This window comes from Lytechinus pictus, chromosome 2 (assembly GCF_037042905.1).
Source record: "Lytechinus pictus isolate F3 Inbred chromosome 2, Lp3.0, whole genome shotgun sequence".
Classification (NCBI taxonomy): domain Eukaryota; kingdom Metazoa; phylum Echinodermata; class Echinoidea; order Temnopleuroida; family Toxopneustidae; genus Lytechinus; species Lytechinus pictus.
In genome coordinates, this window is record NC_087246.1 from 52,392,150 (window position 1) to 52,406,802 (window position 14,653).

Here is a 14,653-nt window from a genome sequence, read left to right on the forward strand (position 1 = left end):
GAGCTCTCTCAACTTTACTCCTTTTCAACACTTTGAAGGATGCACAGAACTAAAATCTTGTACATGTATAAAGTTCTATTCCATTTAATATGTACAAAAGAAATACCACATATACATAAAACAATATTTCATTTGAATTCATACATGATACACATAAGTTTGGATTGAATATAGATTCAAATGTGGATGTTATGGAATGCCAAAGTTATTATCCATCTTTCCCATATTCATGACCAACATTCACAAATAATAGAATGTTCATCGAAACAAACTGAAAAATACAGCCGTTTGAAAAATATATGACATTGTTTTGTGTAAGTGTGATGGACACAACATGGGCTGTGTGCAAGTGAGTTGAGCTTGTGTTAAATCTATTGATGTGAATTAAGAATCTATCCTCAAGAAAGGAAAATGACAATTTGTAATATTCCATGTGTAGGCAGATTTTCATGAATCAAGGCCAACTTCAAAATTTGTAACATTTATTTTTAGAGCAGTTCCATTAAGTAAGTATATGGAACATTCAAGAAAATACTTTGTTTTCTAGTCCATAAAAAAGTTATTTGCTTTCAAATTATGATTTTGGCAATTTTCATAAAATTCAAGTAAGAAATTTCTAAGTGCCCTACATCCAAATGCCTTGATGAAATTATTACTAAATTTATTTTTTCAGCTTAATTTTCTAAGTCAGAGTAGGCTAGACCTAATTTCATATCCATTTCCAAGAAAACTTTAAACTCAGCTATCGTGCCTTCACCTTCCCCATGAATACAAGTTTTCCTACTAAACATGTCTCAATTTTAATCTAAAACTCTGGTGCTAACCAGACCTAATGATGTTGGTTCTTGATAAGTGAAGTGACTCTTCATACAACCTAAGAATGTTTGATTATTGAAAAGTGAAATAAAATACATCAGACCCCTTCTTAATAGTCAGTAGGATAAAATAGACTGGGTGAATCTCTGATAATACAAAAAATGTATGTTATTAAGATACCTGATATCAAATTCTTCATTCTTCTTCCTATTTGCCCCCAAAAACCTGTTTTTACAGATCTAAGATCCTTCCTTACAACAAAATATTTGTAACACAGTTCCTTTTTTATGAAGCGAGTTTCCATTTATATTGTACAAATATGAATTATATCATTGCAATAAGCTTAGCACAAGCATAACCAGAGGATGTTATGTTTATCAACGATTATTCATTATACAAATAATGAATGTTTATGAGTGCATTGGACAGAATACTTCATGAGGTTAAAGATGAAATTATCCATTCAACTCGGCTATACCTTGTTGAATGGATCATGCATTTCATCTTCCACTGCACGAATGAAAGAACATCAATTATTCGTATTATATGAGACCTAAAAGAGATTCCTAGTCATTTATAAATTTGAATGCAAAAGTGCATTCAGTGCGAGCGCCGTCTATCGATTCTCTCATACATACAACACGCCCACTGTGTTTTTACGTGTAGCGCCAGTGGTCTCGACGAGTGTACAATGGACATAATCATTTGGATAAAAAATTGCAAGATGAATGGATCAAAAATTGCTCGCATGATGACGTAATTGTAAAATGGGCTGAATGATCGACATCAAACAACCAATGAAATGACAAGGATCTATCTAGGTGTCATATAAAATCGATTATTCATAATCACCATTCTAATGGATTATCTGTTCAGATATTTTTATCTCTTTTTGCATCTTCCTGATAAAAAAAAGCTAAGCATATATTTGTAATAAATAAGCTATGCAATAACATTATAAAATGAATTGTACAAACTAATCGACTTGTATGATCTTAAATAATATCACAGATTGTCAAAGCTAAATAAGCCAATTCGCAGTCAGCTCATGATCAACTTTTCTCAAATGACCTTTCCCATTTTCATTAGGATGAGCACTAACTCTTAAATATTGCAGATGTTGTGTAAGCTTTCCCGGCAAAGTATTCAAATTCTACAAAAGATAGGCATGACACAGACCAGGACCCCGTTACACAAAGGTTAGCTATTAATCGCTAATTGGAAAGAACACTTCTGATTAGTTCCTAGTCAGTCTACTGAGCAAAATGCGCATGCAACGATGATCATGATAGGCCATTTCATCTAGCGATTAATTGCTAACCTACGTGTTATGGGGCCCAGGTGACAAGAATAATGTCTGCGATCAAATTTGGAAAAGGTTTGTTGTATTGTCCGCTTTTGGCACATTGAGTATTGTTTGGGCTGCGGTCAAATACCAATGAAAACTTAATTACTCTTCAGCTTGGATGTGATGAAAACAGAAAGGAATACTTTAGAATTTTAAGACCCCTTCACTGGTTTATCTCGAATGACCTTTCACTGCCCATGCAGACATATCATGGAATATTGGCAGAGTGGGGCCATGCATATTCGTGCTCTAGTTGACAGCCGGAAGTGTACTGCCAAACGGCAACCATAAGGATGTTAAGTGTCCCTCTGTCCATGAAATCAATGGAAGGAAATGCTTGGAATACCTGACCAATTGGAAACATTTTCTACTGACACCACTTGCCTTATACACCACTCTGATAATTGGAACATAACCCTCTCTAAAAATCCTATTTTGATCGGTGGCCGTTGGACCCGTCTGTTAACATGATTTCCTGAAAACAAAACCCATGATATTCCATTTGAACCAACAGAGTCATTAATTTGCACTATCGTTACTCAACATTCATTATTCTTCTTACATATCGCAGCGCATTTAATGGCAAATGGATATTGACACTCCTGGGTAATTATTATTCTGAAGTCTTGTAGACGAAAAATATATTTTTACCATCCTTTTATAAAGTAATATGGCGTTCAGCTCATCATAGTTTTAACCTCTTGATATCTTCAGATCGGAAGTCTAACCTGGATTAATTAAGAAAAATACAACATGATTAAATATTGTAATAATTGCATTATATGTATGTATTACAAAAATACAGTGTATGCATTTATCACAAATTGTACTCTATGTTAGAATTGAGTAGAAATAAACCTGAACTTGATTTATCACATCTCCGATAAAAAAATATTTGGTTTAAAAATTATACTTTACTACTACTATTTATATGAATATACAAAGCACTGTCTGTCTAGAAATAATATAGTCAGATGTGTACAATTATTATCATTACTATTACCCTGGCTTCAGCTCATTCTAAACAAAAAAATACGGAATTTGCAAAGTATTCACCATAGACGGGTCAATATACGACCAAAAATAGCCTTACCCGGAACAAATTGCAACAAATGATTTTTCAACGGTATTTTGTACTATTTGACCTCAGGAATAACGTACTAAAAATCTACCAAAATCAGCATCCGGGAAAGTGGTTATTTTACAAGATGGCGTCCAAGATGGCCGCCATTCACTGAAAATGGATACAACTGACACATTATCCACCCTAGAATACTATTTCGGTTCATATTCCACGGTCTGGGGGTACAAAAATTGATTAAGGCTAGAATGCATTGTAAGCCCTCCAGTGTACCAGGCAAATCCAAGATGGCGCCCAAAATGGCTGCCGTAGACTGAAAATCCACAATTCATCTAAAGTTGTTTTTTATTCAATGGTTTTAAGGGTGAAATAGTATATTGAAACAAGTTACAAGGACAACCAGTGGTCTGGTGTGTCCAAAAATCCAAGATGGCTTCCAAAAATGGAGTTTAAAATGGCTGTTGATAATTAAAATGGACATAGTTCATTTCATATCCGCCTTGGAAATAATGATTTTGGTGTCTAGACCATGATTTCAATGGTCAAATAAGATATTGGGATAAGTTACAAGGACAGTCAGTGGTCTAGTATGTTAAAAAATCCAAGATGGCTTCCAAAAATGGAGTCGAAAATTGCTGTTGCTACTTACAAAAACCGACATAGTTTGCTCAATGTCCAGAAATAATGATTTTTGTGTCTATACCATGGTTAAATGGGTCAAATAATACATTGGGACAAGTTACAAGGGAAGTCAGTGGTCTGGTATGTGCAAAAATCCTCGATGGATTCTAAAAAATGATTCTGAAATGGCTGCTAATACTTAAAGCGGACAAAGCTCATTTCATTTTGGCCTGGGATATGTGATTTTGATGTCTAAACCACTGGTTTCAAGGGTCAAATAATATATTAGGATAAGTTACAAGGACAGTCAATGGTATGGTATGTCCAAAAATCAAAGATGGCGTCCAAAAATTGGTATTAAAAATATGCTGCTGATACTTAAAGCGGACAAAGCTCCTTTCATATCGGCCTGGAAATGTGATTTTGGTGTCTAAACCACTAGTTTCAAGGATCAATTAATACATTAGGGCAAGTTACAAGGACAGTCAGTGGCCTGGTCGGTCAAAAAATCTAAGTTGGCTTCCAAAAATTGATTCTAAATTGACTGCTGCTACTTAAAGCGGACATAACTTATTTCATATCGGCATGGGAGATGCGATTTTGGTGTCTAAACCACTAGTTTAAAGGCCAAAATAATACATTAGGACAGGTTTTAAGGCCAGTCAGTGGTCTGGTATGACCAAAAATCCAATATGGCTTCCAAAACTTGATTCTTAAATGGCTGTTGATACTTACAAGTGGCATAGCTCATTTTAAATCAATTTTAAATCAATTTTAATTTAAATTAATTTAAATCAATTTTAAGACAATGGCAGTCAGTGGTCTAGTATGTCAAAAATTACAAGATGGCTTCCAAAAATGGAGTAAAAATATGTCTGATGTAACTTATAAAAGGACATAATTTGTTCAATATCTGTCTGGGGAATATGCGTTTGGTGTTAAAAGCATGGTTTAAAAGGGTCAAGTAATACACTAGGGTAAGTTACAAGACCAGTCAGTTGTCTGTATGTTAACAAATCCAAGATTACTTCAAAAAATGGGGTGTAAATTGACTGTTGCTACTTAAAAGTATGCATAGTTTTTATACACCTTGGAGGTATGCTTTTGCTGTCTATACTAGAGTTTACAGGGTCAAGCAATACATTGGGTTAAGTTGAAAGGACAGTCAGGTGTCAGGTATGTCCAAAAATCAAAATGGCTTTAAAAATGGGGGTCTTAAATGACTGCTGTTTCTTAAAAGTGGATGTAGAACATTATAAATACACCTTGGGGATATAATTTTGGTGTCTGCACTAGGGTTTCAAGGGCCAAACAATACTTTGGGACTGGTTACCATGATATGCAGCTATCCATTTTGCCTTAAAATCCAAGCTGGCTTTAAAAATGGGTTCTAAAGTGAATACTGTTACATAAAATATCTACCTGTTAGAAATAATCGTGGTGCCTACACTTAAATGCATGGGGACAAGTTATCATATTGTTTCATGAGTTGAACAGCACCCATTTTGATGAAATTTTAGAATCCATCTTGGATTATTTGACAAAATGGAGTACTAACCATCCTATTTACTTGTCCGAATGTATTATTTGACTCTTCATACAACAATTTGGACACCAACATTATTTCTTGCAGATGAATATTGTAGAACTCTGACCACTATTGAATGATATGAGTCGTTTTAGATTCCTTTAAAAAAAACCTCTTGTGTTTTAGGCGAACTGGACAACTGCATATCAATATAACCAGTCCAAACGTATCATTTTAACCATGAAACCATAGTGTGGACACCGAAATGTCTCCTAGGTGGATTTTAAATGAACTATGTCCATTTTCAAAGTAACAGCAGTCATTTTAGACTCCGATTTTTTGAAGCTTTCTTAGATTTTCGACATACTGGACCACTGACTGCTGTCCTTGTAACTAATTTTCTGCCTTTTGAAACCATGATATAGGCAACAAAATCATATGCCCTTGACGAATAAAACATGAACTATGTCCATTTTTAAATACCATCGCGGCCAATTGATACTATTTTTAAGCCACCGTGGACTTTTGGACATACTTAACCACCAATCGTCCTAGTCACTTTTTTGACCAATTTAACCATGGTATAGGCACAAACAATCATATTACCGGATATTGAACAAACTATGTTGGGTTTTTTTTTAAGTAGCAACAACATTTTTTACTCCATTATTGGAAGCCATCTTGGATTTTTGAACATACCGGACCACTGACTGTCCTTGTAACTTGTCCCAATGTATTATTTGACCATTGAAACCATGGTATAGACACCAAAATCATATCTCTCAGGTGGATGTGATATGAGCTATGTCCATTTTGAGGATTAACAGCCATTTTAAACTCAATTTTTGGAAGCCATCTTGAATTTTTGGACACACCAGACCACTGGCTGTCCTTGTATACTTGTCCCGACGTACTACTTCATCATTAAAACAATCGGATGGAAACCAAATTAAAGCCACTTAAGTAAATAATAGATGAATTGTGGATTTTTTAGACTACGGCAGCCATTTTGGGCGCCATCTTGGATTTTCCTGGTACCCTGGAGTGCTAATATTCACTCTAACTTGTATAAATAAATTCTTTTACCCATTGGACCATGGAATATGAACCCAAATAGGATTCTAGGGTGGATAATGAGTGAGTTATATCAATTATTAGTGAATGGCGGCCATCTTGGACGCCATCTTGAAAATAACCACTTTCCCGGATGCGGATTTTGGTAGATTTTTAGTATGTTATTCCTGAGGTCAAGTAGTACAAAATACCGTTGAAAAATAATTTGTTGCAATTTGTTCCGGGTCAAACCATATATTGACCCGTCTACCACCAAGATCTTAACCACAGCCATGGTTCAATTATTGGTGTTTATACCTGTACATCAATACTGCAGTTGAGCAATAAGTAATAGTTTAAATTGTAAATTGAATGGTTATGGAGGAAAGATAAAGTGTCATGACACCAAACTGACCTTAATGAAAGCACTTGTCTGACCTCTGCAGGGGTCAACCTCCAGGTCAAAGGACCTGAGTTTGATCCCCAGTAATCCAAAATCTCAGTCACCTAAAGAAAAGAAAAAAAATAGATAATTATTCATAATAGTTATACTATTGTGCTTAAAACATACTTTCTCTGAATTCTCTAACCGCTCTATAGTAATGCAGCATACTGCATTTTCAAACACTCAATTCTGTACCAGCAGAGTTCATTGCAATCGATCAGATATTTAGATATGATAATGAAACTGGGTTAAAAAACCCCTATCAACATCAATCCCAATATTTCAAAGACTATCATCAAATCAAAAGTCACTATTTCAGTAATTGTTAATGGCCTTAGATATTATCCAATAAACAAATCTCATCTTGACTAATGTATCTTGCTTGGTATTCACAAGAGTTAGAGCCTGATATGAAGAATAAGACAGAAATAAACTGAGCTAGGACTTATTGCATCAAATCAAATGCAAGTACCGAATGCTCGTTTGAGATTGGTTGGAAATCAAGTTGCTTTTTATTTTTAAAAGTAGGGTTTAAATTGATAAGAACACAGATTTGTGATAAGCTATAGAATCCTGGGTTCCATTTCATAAAGACATGTTATCATAACAAATGCAGAATTTCTATAACCAATCAACTGTCAGCCAATCAGATGAAATGATTTAAGTAGCTTAAATCTGTTTTTGCAAATTTGTTACTACGACACGTTTTATGAAACTGTGCACTGGGTATGGTTTCACAAGACTGCGAACATCAACAAGTTATAATGCACTAACAACTTCTCCTCTGTTCTGATTGGCAGAAAACATGGTTATTGCAGTAACTGTCTGAAGATGTCACTTGTCAGTGGTGTCTACCTTTATGGAAAGTGTCATTGTGGTCTCTCAGTAAACTCTAGGCAAATAAAACCATTGAGTAATCATCTGTACCGCCCCGCACAGAAAAGTCGTTAGCGCTAACACAGTCCTCTGTTACAACCGGTAATGTCACAGCATTCCCTGATGCCACAACCTTTTATTTACATCTTGGATCAATGTTTGACACTACAATCTGAAAGATGTGACTGGGTCTATTACTTTGTTAATGCTAACAACATTTCTGTGCGGTCAGTACTGATTAAGAAGCACTACTTACCCTATCTAGGTTCAAGATGGTAGCCATCTGTGTCAGCCGGGCAAACTTGTCTCTTATCGTCCACTGGGTGACTGAGGTCAGGTAACCCACCAGTGACCTCAACTCCTTGTCAAACTGAAGACCACCAAGCTGTAAAAAAAAGTAAACAGATTGGTCAAATGCCTGAAGAGCCAGTGGATAGTGAGGTAGAGAGAGCGAGAAAGAGACGGATAGACAAACAGAAAGAGTGAGTGAGAGAGCAACAGAAAGAAACACAGCAAGAAACATTAAAATAAAAATAAACAGACAGGGAAGGCGTCATTGCTCGGTAAATAGAGCTTTCAGTACATTTAACTAAAAGACCTAATATGATTGTTTTAATTCTTTTTCTCTAAATTATGAGAAAATGAAGATAGTGGGTAAAAACTGATTGGATGTAAATTCAGTTCAAATCAGGCAATAATGAATGATGGTTGTGAATGATAAATGTTTGTGATACTTACCCTGTTAAAGACTGATTTAAGAACAGCTTTCTCTAGCTGCACAGTGACTTCATTTGTCAAGAGGCTGACCAAGGCATCATAGTTACTGGATGTTAGAAGATCCTGAATGGGAAAAAGACGACAAGTATGGGGAGATTTAAACTAGTGATATTAGTGTGTAATCTAGTGGAAAGGTGGCTATTAGAATTTGACTTTGAATTTTGAGAATATCTTTAACATATTTTGAGAAAAGATACAACAAGTGGAATACCTCTGGCCATCTCACCTGCATCACGCGATTCAATATAGCAGCAGTGCTGATTTTGAAAACTACTATAACTCGCACAAGATGTTCAGTGATACTTGGTTACTCTTATTTCCACGTTTTATGAACTAGACCAATACACTTATAGAGATATGATGGCAATTCAACAAATACCCCCAACGTGGCCAAAGTTCTTTGACCTTACATGACCTTTGACCTTGATCATGTGACCTGAAACTCGCACAGGATGTTCAGTGATACTTGATTACTATTATGTCCAAGTTTTATGAACTAGACCAACACACTTTCAAATTTATGGCTGTAATTCAACAAATACCCCAATTTGGCCAAAGTTCATTGACCCTAAATGACCTTTGACCTTGATCATGTGACCTGAAACTTGCACAGGATGTTCAGTAATACTTGATTACTATTATGTCCAAGTTTCATGAATCAGATCCATAAACTTTCAAAGTTATGATGGTAATTCAACAGATACCCCCAATTCGGCCAAAGTTCATTGACCCTAAATGACCTTTGACCTTGGTCATGTGACGTGAAACTCATGCAGGATGTTCAGTGATACTTGATTAACCTTATGTATAAGTTTCATGAACTAGGTCCATATATTTTCTAAGTTATGATGACATTTCAAAAACTTAACCTTAGGTTAAGATTTTGATGTTGATTCCCCCAACATGGTCTAAGTTCATTGACCCTAAATGACCTTTGACCTTGGTCATGTGACATGAAACCCAGGTAGGATGTTCAGTAATACTTGATTAACCTTATGGCCAAGTTTCATGAACTAGGTCCATATACTTTCTAAGTTATGCTGTCATTTCAAAAACTTAACCTCAGGTTAAGATTTGGTGTTGACGCCGCCGCCGCCGTCGGAAAAGCGGCGCCTATAGTCTCACTCTGCTATGCAGGTGAGACAAAAATGAAAATATCTTTCATAAAGAGTTCTAAAATCATCAACACTAATTCTATACTTATTAACCTTGTGGACTTATGAGAAAAGATACAAACATGAAAATATCTTTCATAAATATTTCTAAAAACATCAACACTAATTCCATACTTATCAACCTTGTGGACAAATTTTTTTCTCAGAGACTATAAAAGTGTCACCATGTTATATGAAGTAAGATGAGATTTATTTATTTATCTTACTTTCTGTGCATATGTCACAGAGAGTATTACATTTAAGAATCATTAATCATCATTTCGGAAATATGATATTGTTAAAAACATATTAAAATGTAAGGTTAGGGTCTCTTTTATGTCAAAATAATTGGTTTTTACATTTAAAAAAAAAAGAGCTAAAGAAGCATTAAGATTAAAGACTTACTTTGAATTCATTGAGCAGCTGTTCAAGGTTCAGGATGAAATCCTGTACAAAAGGATCATTGGCTTCGTAGTTAGAGAACTCCTCTTCACTAATGTTATGACTCGTTGATAGGAAGACATCTACCATGGGTTTGATTCTTGGTTTGATGGCACTGGTATTGAGTTGACTTAGACCATACTACAATAAGGAAAGAAAAGAATTAAAGAATTCTTCTTCACTAATGTTATGACTCGTTGATAGGAAGACATCTACCATAGGTTTGATTCTTGGCTTGATAGCGCAGGTATTGAGTTGACTTAGACCATACTAAATTGAGGAGTGAGAATGGCAGAAAATGAAATTCCATTCAATTATAATTCTTTAAATATGTAGCTTTAAGTTTAACTCTCCAAAAAATCCAAGAGCACAGAGATGAAAAAGTGGCAGGCAGAAGATAATTTTATAGGTTCACAAACAATTTTCATTTTTTCAAAGTGCATTCAGGTATTTTTTCTTCTGTATATATTATAATCAACATGTTATAAAATGAACAATCATAATTAAACATTAGATAAAGAAAATAAGGAAGCAATTTGGGATTGATGAGCTCATTTTTTCCAACTGAATTGCTGACTAAATTCTAATTCCCGGGAACCGTTGCATGAAAGATGTCATTATCCAACATAGTAATAGTTGGCCACCAGTGCTCCTTAGACAATTACAACTGAGAAAATTGTCAGATCTGGTGCCAATTTCAAAAAACTTGTTACAATAACAAATTTGCAATAACAGTTAAAAGCTACCATAATCCTTTCATTTGATTGGCTGATGGTAAATTTGTTACAGAAATTTTGTATTTGTTATCATAACAAGTCTTTATGAAACGGAACATTGGAGCCCGTTTCATAAAACTTGCTATAATAACAAATTTGCAATAACAGTTTAAAGCTCCTGAATTCATTCGATCTGGCTGATAGTAAACTTGTTACAGAAATTGTGCATTTGTTATTATGACAAGTCTTTATGAAATGGAGCCCTGATATTTTTCAGACAACTTTTTCCATATGAAACTATTCACTCACCTCAAGAACATCTTTGAATTTGTGTGTATGTGTTGTGAGTTCATTAAGGCACATATCCAGCTTATCTTTGCTCATTCCACCATTCTGGTTGACTAGACTTGCACATTCCTCTACCAGACTCTTCTTGAGAGTTTGTGTGTACTCTATACTCACTTCTACATTGTTCAAGGTGGTCTAGAGAGAAATACAAGTAAATGGAAAGAACAATGATTAAAAATGCTGCTATTATAGTAAATAAAAGATTTTTATTCATTTTTAATATGTTTTCCCAATGATAAAAATCACTCTCCCCATGATACTTACGTATTAAAGTCACCATCATTACCATCACCAACAACATGATCATCATTTACATTATCATCATCATCATCATCACAGTCGTCCGTCACTGCCATCATCATCAACATCATCATCAATATAAGGATTTCATTCTCAAACTACAATAAGACAGTCTAAAAACAAAAATTATTTCCTTTATTAAGGAGAGAGATGTGATTGCGTCCACTCCCTGTCTGATCACATGACCAATGTTCATTACATTCCTTCTTGTTTACCAATTACAACTGACATCAAGACCCAATTAATTTCTTGTACATTTCCCATCTCCTGTAATCTACAAACCTCCTGTAATCAACAACCCTCATGTAATCTACAAACCTCCTGTAATCAACAACCCTCATGTAATCTACACACATCTTGTAACCATTGTTCTGTTCAATTCTAGTGTACATTTCACAGAAGCATGTCCTGTGTAATGTACATAGTAATCTCCAACCTGTCAATCAAAATGTGATGGGGTGATTTTCTGCTTTCTGAAATAGGGTCAAGTTCATTGACTCTGAAAAGTCTATTCTCATTTTCTTGAATTTATTTTGATGCTCATTGATGTCATTTTAAGGAAATAAATATCATAACAAGTGGAACACCTCTGCTAGTCTCACCTGCATTACATGATTTAATATAGCGCAGATTTTAAAAGAACTAAGATGAATAATTTTTGGAAGAGAGGAAAACAAATTCATTTAATACAATCACAGGTCTGTTGACCAAGAAACTTATTATTCATATCATTTGTATCTAATAACTATCTCAGACAAGTTTCATTTAATTTAATTTTTTTTTTCCTTATCCAAAATAATCTTGACCCAGTAACCTGAAATATTGAATTCAAAATCTTGATATTGATACCACAACATGATCAAAGTTCTAATGACCTTTGGTAACCTGAACCATATGTGAGGTGGACAGATGATAATGACACTTGATTTCTTAAATAGGAAAAAAGTTAGTTATGAAATTTCGAAAACAAGTTTTGGATTTGCAGGCAAGACAAAACTCATTTCAATTCATTAGAACAAAAAAGAGCAAATATAGCATACTTATCTCAACCTGTGTATGCAATGTACGCTTGAATCTTTAATTCAAATCTAAATCTAATTAACATAAATTACTTTTTAGTTAAAAACGCACCTGACTAACATAACTATTCATGTCAGACAAAAAAAGGCTGGGAAATTATAGTATGTTGCAGAGTCACGTGTTGTGCTTTTTTGGGGGTTACGTTGATGTGTTGGCATGATCATCACATGACTAGTCACATGTCCTAATTGATTTTACTTAATGCAGGGCACAAATTTATAATCAATTTAATCCAGTTCAGATGCAGCAAACCAATCCAATCAAATTGAATCAAATTAAATCAAATCAAATCAAAATGAATTAACGATCTTTCATCCTCACCAGAAATTCTAGTTTTGCAGCATTTGTATCTGAGGCTGACGTTGGAAGCCGACCCTGCTGAAGCATACTGTACGCCTGACCGACGTCAAAGGACCCCGATGGGAAGCCCGCCCTCAACTTGCCATACAAAACATCTCGGTAGTCACTCTCTAGTAACGTACTAGTGTGGTTCAACATTGCACACGCACAGTCTACACTCCCACTGGATACAGCTCTCCTAAAGAATGCAAATAAATAGACATGAATGACGAGGTGGTGATGTAGTCAACTTGTTGTCAAAGTGAAAAAAAGATGATTATATACACATGAAATCTCTACATTGGTTAAAGGTCAACGATTGCATCATCTTAAAAATCCTTCTCCTTGTATTCCATGCAATTAACGGTTCTGCTCCACAATACAATATTAATCTAATCAACAAATACACTCCTGTCAGGTCTCTATGTTCATTCAACTCTGGTTCCCTAGTCGTTTCCAAATCTATTAATACATTTTTTGCTCACACTGGCCCTGTTCACTGAAATGATCCTCCCCTGGTTATTCCCGATTGCACTTCCATTGACACATTCAAACACTACCTTAAGACGCGTCTATTCAATGCTTCCCACTCTTAATTGTTCCATAATCTATCGTTATATTTGTACTCATTATCTCTTTCTTTCTATCACTGCACCTTGGGCACTCTGCAGAGTGGATTTGGGCATTACAAATCCCATCTATTACTATCAGTATAATGTATACACAAATATTCAGAGCAAATATCCAGAAAAATATTCATCAAATAAGAGGCATGATCAGGTGATATAGATATACGAAATCATTTAATCAAGTGAAAAGGTTCGTCTTAATCTCAATTTACTTCAAAATTTTGCATCAATTAATCAAACATACACATGGATATTAAAAGAAGAGAAATTTAGATAGATAGATAGAAAGATAGATAGATAGAAGAAACAAAAATCTTTGCCACTTTAATGATAATTTCCATTGTAAGAAATATTGCCCAATAGCTGACATAAGATGTATGTTATGATCTATGTTTTATGCAACCTGGTCCTGGGCATCAAAAGAAACTCACCTTGTACACTTCTTGAGAATGAAGAAGATATCATCCACCATACTTGATGTATGCGTACCTGGCTCTATTATATCCATATTCACTGCCTGTTAAATGAAAGAGACAAGGAAAAAAATGTAAACAAAGCTGACATAATGTATCTAACTGTACAAGATTCTTGACCAGACACAGCTGAAAAGTATATCTCTATAGAGCAAGATAGGGACTTTTAACATATAACATCATAATATCAAAATTGTCTCAGATCATATACTCTCAACTATAAAAGCAAGCAACTGGTTTTAAGTCAATATGAATTATTACACAAACAAATTTTCATTCATTTAGTGACCTTTGTTTCCCTAAACATTTGACCCTTTGATCATGTAATCTCAAATTCTAAACATACTGTGCTCATCTTCATGGCCTGATAATCAAATATCATAAAGCATATCTGTCATTATCTATAACTCTATATCACTGACCAAACCCTTCATAACAATAAGTGACAAGACAATCCAGACAAGTGGAATGCCTCTGGCCGTCTCACCTGCATCACGCGATTCAATATAGCAGCGGTGCTGATTTTGAAAACTACTATAACTCGCACAAGATGTTCAGTGATACTTGGTTACTCGTATTTCCACGTTTTATGAACTAGACCAATACACTTATAGAGATATGATGGCAA

At 34.8% G+C, this 14,653-nt stretch overlaps 1 protein-coding gene across 1 annotated transcript in view; it reads right to left on the minus strand.

The window, feature by feature from the left end:
* Positions 1-68: 68 nt before the first annotated feature.
* The window catches only part of LOC129277871 (conserved oligomeric Golgi complex subunit 4-like), a 28,552-nt gene continuing 13,967 nt past the window's right edge, over positions 69-14,653 (minus strand). The window contains exons 11-18 of the mRNA XM_064095129.1: positions 13,984-14,069; positions 12,906-13,122; positions 11,166-11,339; positions 10,105-10,281; positions 8,507-8,608; positions 8,025-8,153; positions 6,863-6,954; positions 69-2,892 (exon numbers count right to left, since the gene is read on the minus strand). Coding sequence (XP_063951199.1) covers positions 2,850-2,892; positions 6,863-6,954; positions 8,025-8,153; positions 8,507-8,608; positions 10,105-10,281; positions 11,166-11,339; positions 12,906-13,122; positions 13,984-14,069 — 1,020 coding nt within the window. The 3' untranslated portion in view covers positions 69-2,849. The remainder of the gene's footprint in view (positions 2,893-6,862; positions 6,955-8,024; positions 8,154-8,506; positions 8,609-10,104; positions 10,282-11,165; positions 11,340-12,905; positions 13,123-13,983; positions 14,070-14,653) is intronic.